We start from the raw sequence: 14,192 nt of genomic DNA, 5'->3' as shown, positions 1-14,192 counted from the left end.
AATGGTCCCGCCCTTCGCTGAACATAGCTTAAGGCACCATGTCGTCTCCTTCGCGCGACCGCCCCTCATCGAATCACTGCTAACATTCGCTAATCTAGAGAGAAGGCGGCTCCGCGAATGACCTGCGCGTCTCACGCGATGAAACCTTTCTCTTACGCCGTCCGATCTAAACCCTCTACTTCTGTCCGCAATGGATCTTTGCCTTGTGATCGCTGTGTCGCATGCAAAGACCCCAGTCACCGCATTGCATCCAGTACTTACGTAGGACGCCTCGGACCGAACAGGCAGAAAGAAAGAGAGTTAACCAAACACGGGAAAAGGGATGCTGTTGTGGTATTACACGATTGACAGCGATAGCGGGGGTCCCGCAATAATCGGGCGAAGACACCCCAAGAAAGAACCGAGAGGGCGACCACGTAAATATATAATAGATGAAGCAACAAGGCAAGATAAGAATAGAAGGCCAACGGAAATGGGCTCAGAACAAAGATACGGCATTTTGTTATGCTAACAGTTACACCACGTGGAGCATCCTGCAGAGTTTGCGACCATTATAATTATGTAGTGAGTGGAGCGGCAGCATTGACAGTGATCGCTGTTGCAACAGCGCAATGTCAGAAAGACATTGTTTTAAGTAGAGAAGAGACGACAGAACCCGCCCTGATAGACACGCACAGTAGTATGGTGAGGGCAGTGGGCCCGGCCGAACAAGTCCATGAAGCTCTCATCAGATCAGTCTTCTCCACTAGATCAGCACACGAATACGAAATGTGTCCAGCGGGTCTTCACCGTAACTGTGATTGGGTGAGTAGTGCGTGGCGCGGCGCATAAAAGCGAGCACGTCGACGAATGAAGCTGCGTTCCGGGTTGGACGATTAGAGTCTCATTGGGTAAATGGGGAAAGGGAGGCTCTTTTACACATTGAAATACGAACAGACAGACAGAGCACAAAAAGTTGTGCACTCGTTACAAAGAGGTTTTTGGAAGGACTCAGTTTTCTTCATATTCTCCTCGGACTCGTCAAGGAGGTTCTGGAAAGGGGGTTTATGGCGAAGAAGGCATATGCTAGACGAGAAAATCCATCGTTGGAAAGGGGAAACAACTGCAGAAGAGGCCGGCAGAAGCAGTAGCATTATCGTTCTTTTCCCATGTGTCTCTGTTTTCACATCGTGCTGAGAGACGAAGACGTGTACGAAACGTCTTCATCTGTACTGCACGGGGCACCCGCGGCAAAAAGGGCACGACGCCCATCATCATTGGGACATTATATTTTAGTTTGCGTCGCTGCGTTAGTTTTGGTAAAACTGTTGCGGCAAGAATTTCTGGACAAAGCAAACCTAGGGCTGGGTGCTTACGGGTGCGCAGTCCACAATCGACTTGCTAACTGATTCGCGTGTCTACGAAATATCCTTGCGAAATTTTTGTTCATTGTGAAGCATTCGAAAAGATACCGTTTTGCGGTGCGATACGAACATTGTATTGTTAGTTGCTTACGGCAGTTTTAATTTTGAATTATCCTCAACAGCCGAGCGCTAGCTAGAGCCCGCGTTATTTCAAAACTACTCCACTGAACTGAGCAAAAAGTTCAAAAGAAAAGGAGAGGTCTGCGAAGCTTTGAAAATATCGACAGAAAGATGCACGCATTACAGGTGATGATGGTTGAAGAGAAAAGGTTAGGGTTTAGTAGATTGATCTTCTTGAAGAGCACAGTTGATAATGGTGTTGTAAAATTTATTGGGCAACATTAGTAAAATACGGGTGTTTAAAAGGCGGCAGAAGTTTTTCAGAAAGCAGAAAAAAAAAAGCATGAATCCTGATAGTGAAAGAGATTTTCAAAGAAGAAGAAATCAAATGGGTACTCAAGACGTTGAATGCAGGTTCTTTTATGTCTCATACTTTGGCGCCTGATAAGTGGAAGAACTTCTGTTATTAACAATGATAATAATAATAGTTTGTCTAATTGTCAACTGTTCTCGAATCTTTGAGATTCATGTACATGTTTACAACACAATACAATTTACGTAACAGTAAATATTACTTAGATAAATCAAAAGGCTTCTCAGCACGGTATGGATAATAGGTTAAAATTGTTTATACAGTCACATATGCACGTCGCAGTACGGCCGTCACACTGTTATAGCTTTACGGATAGTCAAACGAATGAGCCGGGCAACCTTTAACTGAGAGCGTGCCTTAGTGGATCGGCGGCGATACGGAGAGAGCGATTTATAAAATAGAGCATTTTTTTGTCGAGAGAAAAAACTATATATGCAGAGCGGTTATGGGTTTTTCCAGCATTCTGCTGGTGCTCTGGAAAAAAGGTTCCAGCGTACTGCATTGAATTAGGGCGAGGAATAGCCGATAAATGACGACAACAGCTCATCGTGCGGTCGAAGTCATGCCAGGAGAAAGCGACTTGAGCGTGCAGCAGGTTTTGCCCGGAAGCCAAAATACTGAACGGCACCAATTTGTACCGAATAAAACAGCAAATAATAACACACAGCGTCAGCGTAATTGGTCAAATTTAGGAGGACAGCGGCTTCAACAGTGGCCATTGTTGCCCTCTCAAGCTTCATGATGTCTGCTATAGGTGGCCACAGATCTTGCGGTTCTTTTTGTTTTTTTTTTTTTAGATTTATAGAATACATTATATATATATATATTTATGTATAATAAGCCTATTATCAAATACGATTTCATATATATAAAAACATGCATTTAGCCTTTTTGCGTTTTTTCCGTTGGCTGCTTTGCAGATGCTTTTTCAGATTTTCATCGATAATAATTCCATACTGTATGATGATGAACTCGATCAAAACAAATTCAACTTTGTTGAAATTAGCAATGCCCGTTACATCCGTCGGTACGGCCCGTCGGCTGAATTACAGTTCCAGCTCTACAATCACCCTCCGGTCAGTAGCGGACTATCGGCAGAGCAGTCTTATACGAGACATCCACTACCATAAGCAATAAAATATCTCACGCCCTTGGTCAAGCCGCGGCCAGGAGACAAAGTGGAGCCTCAATTGAGGTAGCTCATTCCGTAAGCGTTACTTCGATGTCTATGTGATGTGAACCTCTACGATACGTGCGAGGCGCGGTGTTACCTTCAGGGGCGATGTCGACGCGAGAGGATCGGCACGTGTCCGCCCTTATTCGACGTCGATGCTGCTGGAGTACGTCGTCACATTCGGCTGTAGTGCCTACCCGTTTAGATATTGTTGCAACGCAGCCGGCTCCTTTGTCTTCGCTGCGGAAATGGCGACCAGGTGGTGTAGACCCATTTATAATCGCGCTCTGGGTTCTTCTGCTGTCATTTGCGTCGTCAGCCGCCCTAAGCACGTTAACTGGCGCCAATGGGATGCCAATCTTGCTACCGCTCGTAGACAACAGTGAAATATTAGGCGTCAATAAGGAAGACAAACAGCCATTAACGTCAAGTGGTTTATCAGGCGGCAGCAGCCAAGACGTGGTCGGAGTGGTGGCAGTCGTCGCTGAGGAGGAGTGCCCAACAGGATGTTTTTGCAAATGGGCAAACGGGAAACGGACTGCCGAATGTGGGGCGGCCGGCCTAACCGAAGTACCCGAAGGACTCAATAGGGACACGCAGGTACTTGTCCTGTAAAATTTGTTGTGCATGTTTATGTGATGTCCGTTTTCTGGATTAATCACGTCTGTCGTCTAATATATATCACTATATTGTAGTATATCAAACATATAACAACGTAATTATAGTTACGGTATGCTTAATACGAGTATGTTGTTACTAGCAAGAGTTCCAGCAGGCTGGCTGTAATCATTGTGCTTTGTTAGTGATGCGATGTGTAAGCAAGTGTACTTCCGACTCACTTATATGTCAATTTAAATTTGTTGTTTGATATACTGGCGATTCGTGTTTGCATCACTTTCAGGTCCTGAATCTGTCAAATAATACCATTTCGTTTCTTGGTCCACGTGAGTTTCACGCTAAAGGCTATTCGAACCTGCAACGAATCCACGTTGCTCGATGTGGCCTATCCATGATTGCCCCATCAGCATTTCATCTGCTGACGAATCTCGTTGAGTTGGACCTTAGCTCGAATAAGTTACATCGGGTGCCAAGTAGTGCTCTCTCGGATTGCGGCTCTCTACGCCGACTCTCCCTTAGCTTCAATCCCATCGAAACGATTCATGACGATGCGTTCAGGGTAAGCTTATTATTGTTTCTCCAATCCCCAAAATAACTGGTTCTGATGAAATGATTATGAAAACAAATATGAATAGTTGTAAACGATAAGTCAATCTTCTATTAAACGTCAGAAAATCCCTAATCCGACGGAATGTTACTGTCTATTCGTTCCAGAGTGAAACATTTTATGATAAGAAAATGAAAGATCCGTTGTTCAAAACAGTTATTGCCGGTGTTTTGAACGAAAGTCGTACTACACGCACACAGTAAAGAAATTATAATGAACACTAAACCTAAGAAGTTACGCTTAGTAACTTGAAGCACTCATTATTTCAGGGCTTGTCGCGTCTGGGAACACTCGAGCTCAATTTCTGCCGCTTGACGGTCGTCGAGAGCCTCGCCTTTCGAGGCCTGCGATCTCTAGAATTTCTACGAATGGCACATAATCTGCTCAAGAGGGTCCCTCCAAATGCACTTATCGAGCACCTTCCGCCACAGCTGTATGGTGTTAATTTGGAAGTGAGTGTTATGTGGTATCGACTTAGCTAATGGCCCTTATTTCCTTTCATAAAGATGTTCTTTTTTTCAAACTGTTGTAGTTCTTCATAGCATAATACGTGAACAAGGACAAGCGGTACATATACATTCCTTTTAAGACCCTTCTATATTTGTAGTAAATATTAATATAAATCTATTTAAGGGTTTAAATGAAGTTACTTGCATAAAGTTATGCTAGCGTTTTCCTAAGCACCGACGAAAAATGAATACGAAGAAAAGTAAGACTAGCTACATAGTTTTTGTTTTGTACTTTTTAATTGCAAATTTTGCCACGTTAGGTGCCGTTAGAGCATCCTTCTGATGGCTGTAATACTTTCCCTCTTCAGGAAAATCCATGGACGTGTGACTGTGAAATGCGTCAGGTTCGTCAATGGATGGAGGAAAACAATATTCCATTATCGGCTCCTCCTAAATGCGCCCACCCACATCGACTTCAAGGTATCCAAGATATCGGCAAGTCCCTCTGTATAAAAAAATTGGAAAATGCTATAATTATATGATTTGAATTTTGTATCGCTTTAGATCTAACCTAATAGATTTATGATTTTACTGTATATAAATATAATACACTATAGTTTATCTTCACACACTTGATACACACTCAAGCAGCTAAAAAGCGTTGTGGCAGACACAGAGATTTTTGGATGATCTTGCTTAAAAAATTACCTTTTAATGTTAATTTGTTTTTTTTTTTATAGGTGTCTCTTGGCAGGCCCTGGAGTTGGCAGACTTTGCATGCGCACCAGAACTCGCGGCAATCGATTCTGTGGCGGCCGCTGTCGAAGCTGAGAATGCCACACTTCGGTGTGAAGTTGAAGCGCAGCCCCCTTCGAGCACCGCAATTAGTTGGGCTTTCAATGGTCGACCGATACGAAATATGTCATTAATTTCATTCGGTCGTCAGCTTTACATAATCCGCGAGGAGGTGTCCCTTAGCCGGGTGAAAACCAGCGTCCTCACGATTGTCAATGCTTTTGTCAAGGACAGCGGTAGTTATACTTGCGTGGCGACCAATCGGGCTGGCAATGTATCAGGCCATGCCACGCTACACATATATCCCCGCGAAGAGTTCGGCCCCTTGACGTCCGCGGAAATCGGAGGTGTCGTCCTAGGCTTTCTGTTGACACTGGTTGTCCTTGTTGGCGCCGTATATATGGTGATGCAACAGTACCAAAGCTATTGCCAACAGAGGGCCGCTTCGTCAGGAAGTGCGCTTGACGACCATGCAGACCACACTCTCAAGGGCACCCCGGACAGGGGTCAAACGCTGAAGGAAAAAAGTGGGAAAAACAATGGTGTCAAAATCCCTTCATGCGCAAAGCCCAGCTATGAAACTGTCGTAAGTCTAACGAAAAACAACGGCCACGTCGGCGTTGATCTCGTAAATTCGACCAACAATGGTGCTGCCCCCTTTACCGAGGTGCGAACGCCGCCGGAACGGCCTCACAACTCGGGCGACAATGACGGTGGCAGCTCTTCAAACAACAAGGTTAACCAATTACCTCTGGGCGGGCTTTCGATGGCAGGCGGTACCAATGGCTTTCTACAGCAAACGTTTTACACAGCAACGACTGACTGCCAAAAGCCGCAAGCAACGACCATTCTACCGACGAGAACAAAACAAAACATTGCTTTGACGACAGACAGCCCCTCCACTGTACCATCTGCGACACAAATGGTTTCCAATACGGTAAGAACTCCATGCAGTAATTCATCAGGATCCAAGGATAATTTTAACGTATGCGCTGAGGCCGGCGGCAGCAGTAGCTGTAATGATGCCACAAACGGTTCAGCGAAGCAAGCATACTCTACTTTCGAAAAGAACAATGCGAGCCTCGTAAACGCCATCGCTTTCGAGCTCGAAGAAAAAATTGCCAATCGCGTGATTGAGAACCTCAACTTGCGCAATCGGCAGTCGCAAATGATGACAATGGGCTCCGGCGGTACCGTTCAACAACAACCTCAGCACCAACAGCTGTCGCCGCATCAGCCAAGGCCCTTAAGTGAAGACCTTGAAGACCACGTACCGCCACCCCCTGCCCCAAAGGAAGCAACCAGTGCCAAAAGCAGCAAGGATTTTCTTCATGTGGCCGCGCTAAAGGCGAGATCTAATGGGACGGTCAGTGCGAGGATAGTGCATGGAAGCGGGGGCGGGACAGGTTCGACTCCGGTGGTTGGACTAGGGGGAAAAAACGTTGCCTGTGGTTTTGCAACGGGTGAGATGCAGCTAGCTCATGCACAAGCCAATCCCGCGTTTCACCTCGACCTTCGTGGGGAATTACGGGACAGTCCTGATGAGGGACTTGGGGACGAAAGAGACTATGAAACCGATGACGGACCGCACACGTAGTGTAAATAAGTAGGTTCCAGAAGGGGGCGTGTTTGTACAGAGTTGTTGTAATAGAAAGCGAAAGGATCAAGAGAAGACCTACATGGGACAAAACAAATGCACGACAGACGCCAGCATGCCACGACGCGGTCGAATGAATAGTGTTAAAACGACACCACTTAACATAAACTGCATCCGCAACAATTTGAAGGAGATTGGCCATATTACGATGTGCTGCTATACACGAAAGGGTGCACGTTTAAAAACGGTCAAATGTTTTTTAAAACGAAAAAAGAAAAACAAAGTACGACAAATGGAATCCGTTTTATGCTTCCGTCATTTGCATCATCACAACAGCCGGATAGCAGATATTAACTGTACGGTTAATAGCTGCACCATATATCAATATGGACAGCAATAATCCATATAATGAGTAATTGGCGTACTTTGCTGGTCAAAGCCCTAATGGACGTGCTCGTTATAACACCCATATGGAAATCCACGGACGCTGGACGATCTTTGCACGTCGAGTGTAAGTACACAACAAAAAACAAGCCACAGCCGCATACACATTCGTAGCCCAATCTAGAAATTTTCATGTTTGCTTTGAAGACTTACAAACAATAGACCGCATACAATCGAAAATAAACACAAAGGAATTGCATCTGGCTAAGCAGACCAGGACACACAAGAAAACCTTTAAGGAGAATTGAAAACGAAGAGGGTGCCGCCAATTGTAGTCGAAGCGATTGTAGCGACGTCACTCAGCATCTGTGATCTGTACAAAGGAAAAGTCGAAATGTGGCTGGCTAGATGCAGGGGATATACTGTGTGTGGTGTGCGGACGCAGACGAGGTGGAAGAAAGTATCATCGTTTTAGAATTTTAGGCCAGTGGCAACGTTAATGATGGCTCCGAGAAGTAGAGATGTACTCTGGTCGTTAACAAGAATGACAACATTATAGTGCTATAATGAGTAGTATTGAAAAAGTGATACCAGTGAATAATTACGCTGAAACAAAAGAGCGTACTAAAAATAGGTTGGCCAAAGTATCAGGCCTATTCTAACGTAACCGGACGAAATTATCAGAGAGAAAAGACGATCTGTATAAAGGGCAGCCAAACAAAGTGAGTGTTAGCGGGGAGCAGCAGGCATCTGGAGGATTAAATAGTAATGGTATCGTGGGAAAAGGTGAAAAGAGCCAAACCAACGAGATACCGTGATCCAGCTGCCTGATGGCAGACATAATGATGCCCCATGAAAAATGCACTCTTTAGCAACCAGTGACGACGGGCCAACTTCACTTTTCGTCGAACAATGGTAGAATATGATGAGTGCAACTATTTTCATTGATTAGATCCTAGCTTCAATGAAATTCAACTGTTAAAAGTTTTCCTCATCTACTACCCTAGCACTTGAGGTTTCATAACGATGATTCCAACTTTATGTTACCTCATCTCTGAATCATACGTTGACATGAAGCTCAGCACAAAGCAAAACAAGTGCAATATATGTAGATGTATATATATATATATATTTTTAGTACACGTAAGCTATAGAATACACTATCCGAGACGTTCATGTTAGAATAGCTCTAATCGGTGGTCGACAGCATACAAACGACGATTATGCGAGCGTCTGTGCTTGTAAGCTTTGCCAGTGATTTGTGTATTACTATAGACAAAAAAAAAAAAAAAAAAAAAGAGAAAGATCTTTAGAACGGTTATTCAATTTCACACAAACGTTACTTTGTCGCGGAAAACATTAGCGAGCTATTTATTAACGTATTTACTTTAGGTAGACGATTAATTCTATACAGATATAATAAAAGTGTTGTAAATGAAAAGTAACTGTCTGACTGGGGCGCAGTATAGAACTGCGTTTTCCCGTGTTCGTGTCCTTTGTTTCTGTACACAAGTTATAACGTCATGGGATGTCGTCTGTTAGAACGCGACGATATACGCATGGAATAGGAAGAGATACACTGTATATACGATACCAAACAGGAAAATGAAAAAAAAAACTAATGAAAATAATAAACACTGTGCGATTGATGAAAATGGCGATCGGAAATTGATGAGATCAACATGGCGCTGGAGAGTGAACGTTACTATATTAATAAATCTTCAAAGTTTATGCTCAACAGTAACCATATAAGTGTTTTTATTTTGAACTTCACTGTCAGATCGGCAATTGGCATAACATTATCCTTCCTTGTACCAACGTCTAACAAAATCATATAATAGCAATAAGAGTTTCGTTTATTTGCGTCGATTCGCAGCAGCGACCCAAAGATTAATAGATATAGAGCAAGCTCATTTACAGGTTGAGATATACGTAAAATAACAGAATACGTCGGTAATACACAATCTGACTGAGTTACAATCCATTTTGAAATATATATATACATACATATATATATATATATACACACATATATACATATATATATATATATATACATACATATATATATATATATAGCAGGTCTGGACAAAACTGTATGAGGTAAACGGCGACCCTTTGAGAGGTGTACTTCACCAGAGTGGCGGGTAGAGCGCTGTACGGGACAGAATCGTCGCATTGAGAGTATCGCGTTCGACTTGAAAACATTGCAGCGCATGCGTTACGTAATCGACCTTTAATTAATTCAATGCAGATTCTGTTTTGTGCTCGTTTACCTATGATAGTTACTATATGATCCAAAATTATCGTTTTAAATATATGAAATAAACGCTCAGAAGGGTATGGCATAATCTTGTGACAATCTATAACCATACGATCTGAGCTGATGGTTACTCATATCAGCAAATTCGAAGTCATCTGGTTTTGAGGTTTGCAACAAAACGCAATAAATAACGTTAGATTTATCGCATCTACTGCGCATCCTAACAATGAGATCAACAATAGATCAATCGGCTTCAGGCTCACGGATCACAGCCTTATTGAATGGGTGCACATAAACAGGAAAGATGTGAACTTTTTTGTAGAATCTACGATTATAGTCCGCATATCCCATAACACTGAAGTAGACTTTCATGAGTGTCGTAGTCCTTCTTTCGAGCAGAGCTATTGATGCGATGGGAGCCCTGAAGAACTTAGCTGCTGTTTCCATCCATCCACTTTTTTTCCGGGATCCGAGTTGTCGACAAGGCGTAAAGTGACCACAAAAGATCGTCAGAGAGAGTCATCTGAATAGGCGTTATCGGAACGATTCGGGCCGAAATAGGGCCAATTAGAGCCCTCTCAATAGTATTTTGCTAAACTGCGAACGACTAGTTGTTGAGAACGGGACAGCATGCCTAACATAAAACCATATAAAGCTTGATGTAGATGGATTAGTGAAGAACAAGTAACATGCTTGAGACCACGTTGAACAGTGAAGTGCTCTTGGGTGGGTAGTATAATGCCTCAAAAAGTTTTATAATTAAAATTTTTCTTTCTATTTTCACTCTGTTTTCTGCTTGCAGCATACCTGAATTGCAAATGGAAATAAGTGGAGTTTCCAAAGTTTGCTAGGTAATACTTTAGATTTTTCCTTTACCCTCTACATACGTATATATTATTCACATAATCTCACATGTTAATCTGACATATTTTTCACTGTTTTTCAACGATTCTCGTAAGAAGTTTAACTTTTAAATATATTCAAATAGTACTCAGCCAGATACGAAATGCCCTGTCATGTGTTCACAGCATAAACACGCACAGGAAACACATTAGAACAAAGTTCTCGGTACAACTTGGTATCATCGTGCAAGCCATACTGCTGCTACCAACTCAAGTGGCTCGTTCGATGGCGCTGCTTGGATATACTTCGACTTCAGCCATAAACTAAATGTTGTTAGGAAAAAACAGCGACAGGAACGTTGTAAGTTACTTGCATCATGTAAGACGACGACGATACTATTTAAGAGTTAAAGATGATTTCAGCTGGAAATTGTCCGCTTTTTCGTGTAACTGCTTCTTCTTTGACTTCTTCCACAGCTCGTAATGGCCATGTTTCGTGCGAGCTGAAATGTGCTCCGGAACTTCGGAGGGGTCCTCGCAGTTGCCAGGCCAGAACTTGCCCAATGGATTTTGAAAGCCACTTGCTAAGAGGTAAACAAAACCAAGCCGGATATCGACTTGGTCTTCGCCGTTCTTAAGTTGTCAAGGCGGGAAACAGTCGGCAATGGACATGTTTGAGTCACGCCTTACTCATTCTGCCGAGGACTTCTCCTTCTGCCTGTTATATGATTGCGATGCTATATATGGCAAATCTGCTTTCTTCTCAATCTACTACAATACGTGTAGTACTTATGTGACACTATCGAAACTAAAAGCGGTCTGTGGCCAGAGGCTACCTATCTCAAAAAAGCATAGCGTCCCGGTCATCGGCATGCTAACCAGAGTCCTGATTGGTAGAATTTGGCCTGCTTTGTTAAGTAGCGCTGTTTCGTCAAAATATTCGACTGATATTTCAATAAAGCCGCAGAAGGATAAATACAGTTCTTGACTGTTTGCCTTTGGACAATCAATTAAAGATTCTGGCTAAAGTAATCGAATATCATATCCCATTTACTCGATCATTATCGAGCACCTAATGATTTTATTATTATTGGACCTCAATAAAGTTAAAGCACATAGAATCATCGTTGGGGTACAAACTACGGGACCCGACACTCCGCCGCATCGATAGTGATCAACATCAGCCGGAAGTGTGAATGAAATCATAGTACAGTCATAGCGAGATTCGCGTGACATTTACCACGCCTCTGCTTAGCCGCAGTTGCTCACCTTTCAGATAGGGCGCGGTAGTACACAAGCGTTTAGCATCGCTAAGCGCTAAATCGGTCGAATCCCGCCGGTCAGCGCTTACACCGAAGCCACAGCTGTTCACTATCGTACGTCACCGTTCCTTCCAGGGTAACGGCTATGAATCTTTCATCTATTTAGGCATTTGACGACTAAACCTTTAACTGAGGACCCTATTTCAATGACCTTTCTGCATTGCAGAAGCCGATGCAGCTTCGACCTTCTGCTTCGGCAAAAACGCTCGTATGGATATATACGGGCGGTCTATACGCTGGACCATGCAGCCGTAGCAAACAGTATAGGGAACTAGGATAGCATGTTTGTTATCCCCCAGTGAACTTAGCAAGTGGGACGAAAATGCGGGTAATCGGCAGCGCCCCAGCGGAGGGATGTGTTTTAATAAGGCTACAGCGCGGATACACGGAAGCGAACGGTACATCTTAGGAGGAAGCATATCAGTTAATGTTCTTTGCGAGCCTGTGAGGCCAAGCGTTAGTACAGCACAACAGGTAGAAAATTACTTACGAATACCGCTGACATCCCGTTGCGACTTGGAGCTGTGTAGGAACGCCAAGAAACGTCAGGGAACGAACGATGCACCGAAATCTAGCAGTGTGAGAAAAATCGATTCGCGCAGTTAATGCCAATGCGTACGGATACGATGAACCAACATTACTTCGGCGATCTTATGAAGCGCAGCTGACGCGTCGGGAAAATGTGCGGGCTAGGTAGACACTAGGACGTGCGGTGCTCCGTCACGGGGTGTCTGGTATGGTAGGAGCGTAATTTTTTGTTGACGTTATTCCTTTGCTTCGATCTTTTCTCTTGCATCCGACGTATATGCAGGCATGCAAATATGTACATGTTCCGTAGAAAAAATGAATGATTCTATGAAAATGATAAAAGTTGGAGAAACAATAGCTATAGGATGAGCAGCACATGAATAGCATTCTTTTGTTATCTTTTTCCTAGACTAATAAAATGGGAAATTATTTAAAAGTAGACACACTATAATGGATGAACTAATACGTTGCTGCATTGATGTTGTCACTGAACATACGCGAATGTATATAAGTGTTTAACATTCAAGAGATTGAAGAAGTCGATGTAGGTAAATTGCGAGTATTCAAAAAGTTTTCTAGGCTAAGACTGACGCAGGTATTTTTTATTTTCTACAAAAATATCGTGCGCCATTTTGAGAAAAAAATGACCTGCTTCCATTTTTTGAGTAATCTTGCTACCATAGAGGTCTTCATTATGCTATTTCCTACAGATTGATGAGTTCTGGTTCATCAATGATGACTGAAATGTACTGTGAGGATATGACGGAAAAAACTCTGCGTTTAGCTCCAAAGATTCGTGAACATGGATAGGTCACCTTTACTGTTCCGCAACGGGAGATTCATTTAGGAGGTGGCATGGCCTAGATGCCTGATAGCGCATCTTTTTGAATATGTTAGGACAGTAGCCTTAACTGGCAAACATGCTACTAGGCTGACTCAGATCTTTGCTTTGGCGAAAATACCTATCAGAAATTAATAATGAGAAAAAATAAGCGATTTAAAAAGGATAAGGGATTGCTATTAAGGTTAGTAGATGCTTGTGTGGTTGCCATGGTGTTCCATAGGTGTTTTGGAATAGCGTTAGATCAATCTAGCAAGATCGAGCTCAGTTAGTCCTAGTTTAAGAAGGTTATTTAGAAAGCTCGTTCGCATAGGGTAAGTAACTAAGAATTCTAGAAAATCATTAAATAAAAACAAAACGATGTAGAACATATAGGATCAACTGTTGAATGTCCCCCGTCATCCATCAGACTCAACAGGTACTGATGCAGTAAATCAGTTTTTTTTTCGAAATTAGTCTTTTTTTTTTTAACTATCAACACAGCATGGAAATTTCCTTTGAAGACCTTACACATAGTTTCTTAAGCAGCGAAAGAAGTAAAGCACCCCAAATGGCAGAAGGCTATGAATAACAATGGCGTATACTATAATTAAAAATAAAAATATTTCATACTGAATTACGACATTCAAGTATAATAAATATATATTTACACCGAAACAAATTAAACAAAATGACTTTAGCTAGCTTCCCTTGAAACTGGCCGCCGTACCGGGACGTCGTTGACTAGTGGATGCACATCGTGTAACAATTTACAGGTAGTAGTTAAGATTAGAATCCACAAACAGCGAATTAGTCGTGGTCACTCAAGGACGATGGGTCCGTAAGTATCGTTAGAGAAAATTATAGTTCTACAGAGGGGGACTGATAGCAAAGGAAGGATTATCAGGGCAATCCAGTCATAGAGAGGGTTTAAAAATAAACGCTTCTGACATTTAC

General features: G+C 42.8%; 1 protein-coding gene and 1 long non-coding RNA gene across 6 annotated transcripts in view; both read left to right on the top strand.

Annotated features, from left to right (window-relative positions):
* LOC111249804 (uncharacterized) overlaps positions 1-9,204 on the top strand; it is a 30,710-nt gene extending 21,506 nt beyond the window's left edge. The window contains exons 2-6 of one of the 2 annotated variants that reach the window (XM_022804144.2): positions 2,757-3,610; positions 3,912-4,187; positions 4,505-4,687; positions 5,053-5,164; positions 5,425-9,204. In XM_022804144.2, the coding sequence (XP_022659879.1) occupies positions 3,119-3,610; positions 3,912-4,187; positions 4,505-4,687; positions 5,053-5,164; positions 5,425-7,076 (2,715 nt within the window). In that variant the 5' untranslated portion in view covers positions 2,757-3,118 and the 3' untranslated portion in view covers positions 7,077-9,204. Of the gene's footprint in view, positions 1-2,722; positions 3,611-3,911; positions 4,188-4,504; positions 4,688-5,052; positions 5,165-5,424 lie in introns of both variants that reach the window. The other variant, XM_086987173.1, reaches the window with a different exon arrangement.
* A 420-nt stretch (positions 9,205-9,624) lies between these two features.
* Positions 9,625-13,951, top strand: LOC147755743 (uncharacterized). Of its 4 annotated transcripts, none has more exons than XR_015326933.1 (4): positions 9,625-9,685; positions 10,526-10,574; positions 10,752-10,926; positions 11,043-11,545. It is a non-coding gene; the product is annotated as an uncharacterized LOC147755743 (long non-coding RNA). The 4 variants fall into 4 exon arrangements; XR_015326934.1 differs by adding an exon at positions 12,054-13,951 and having other exon boundaries at positions 9,648-10,574; positions 11,043-11,156; XR_015326932.1 differs by having other exon boundaries at positions 9,648-9,889.
* The last annotated feature ends 241 nt before the right edge of the window (positions 13,952-14,192 follow it).

Source organism: Varroa destructor, unplaced genomic scaffold (assembly GCF_002443255.2).
Source record: "Varroa destructor unplaced genomic scaffold, Vdes_3.0 BEIS01000004.1, whole genome shotgun sequence".
In the NCBI taxonomy this organism is placed as follows: domain Eukaryota; kingdom Metazoa; phylum Arthropoda; class Arachnida; order Mesostigmata; family Varroidae; genus Varroa; species Varroa destructor.
The sequence above is the reverse complement of the archived record's forward strand: the minus strand, read 5'-3'. Positions and strand labels throughout refer to the sequence as shown.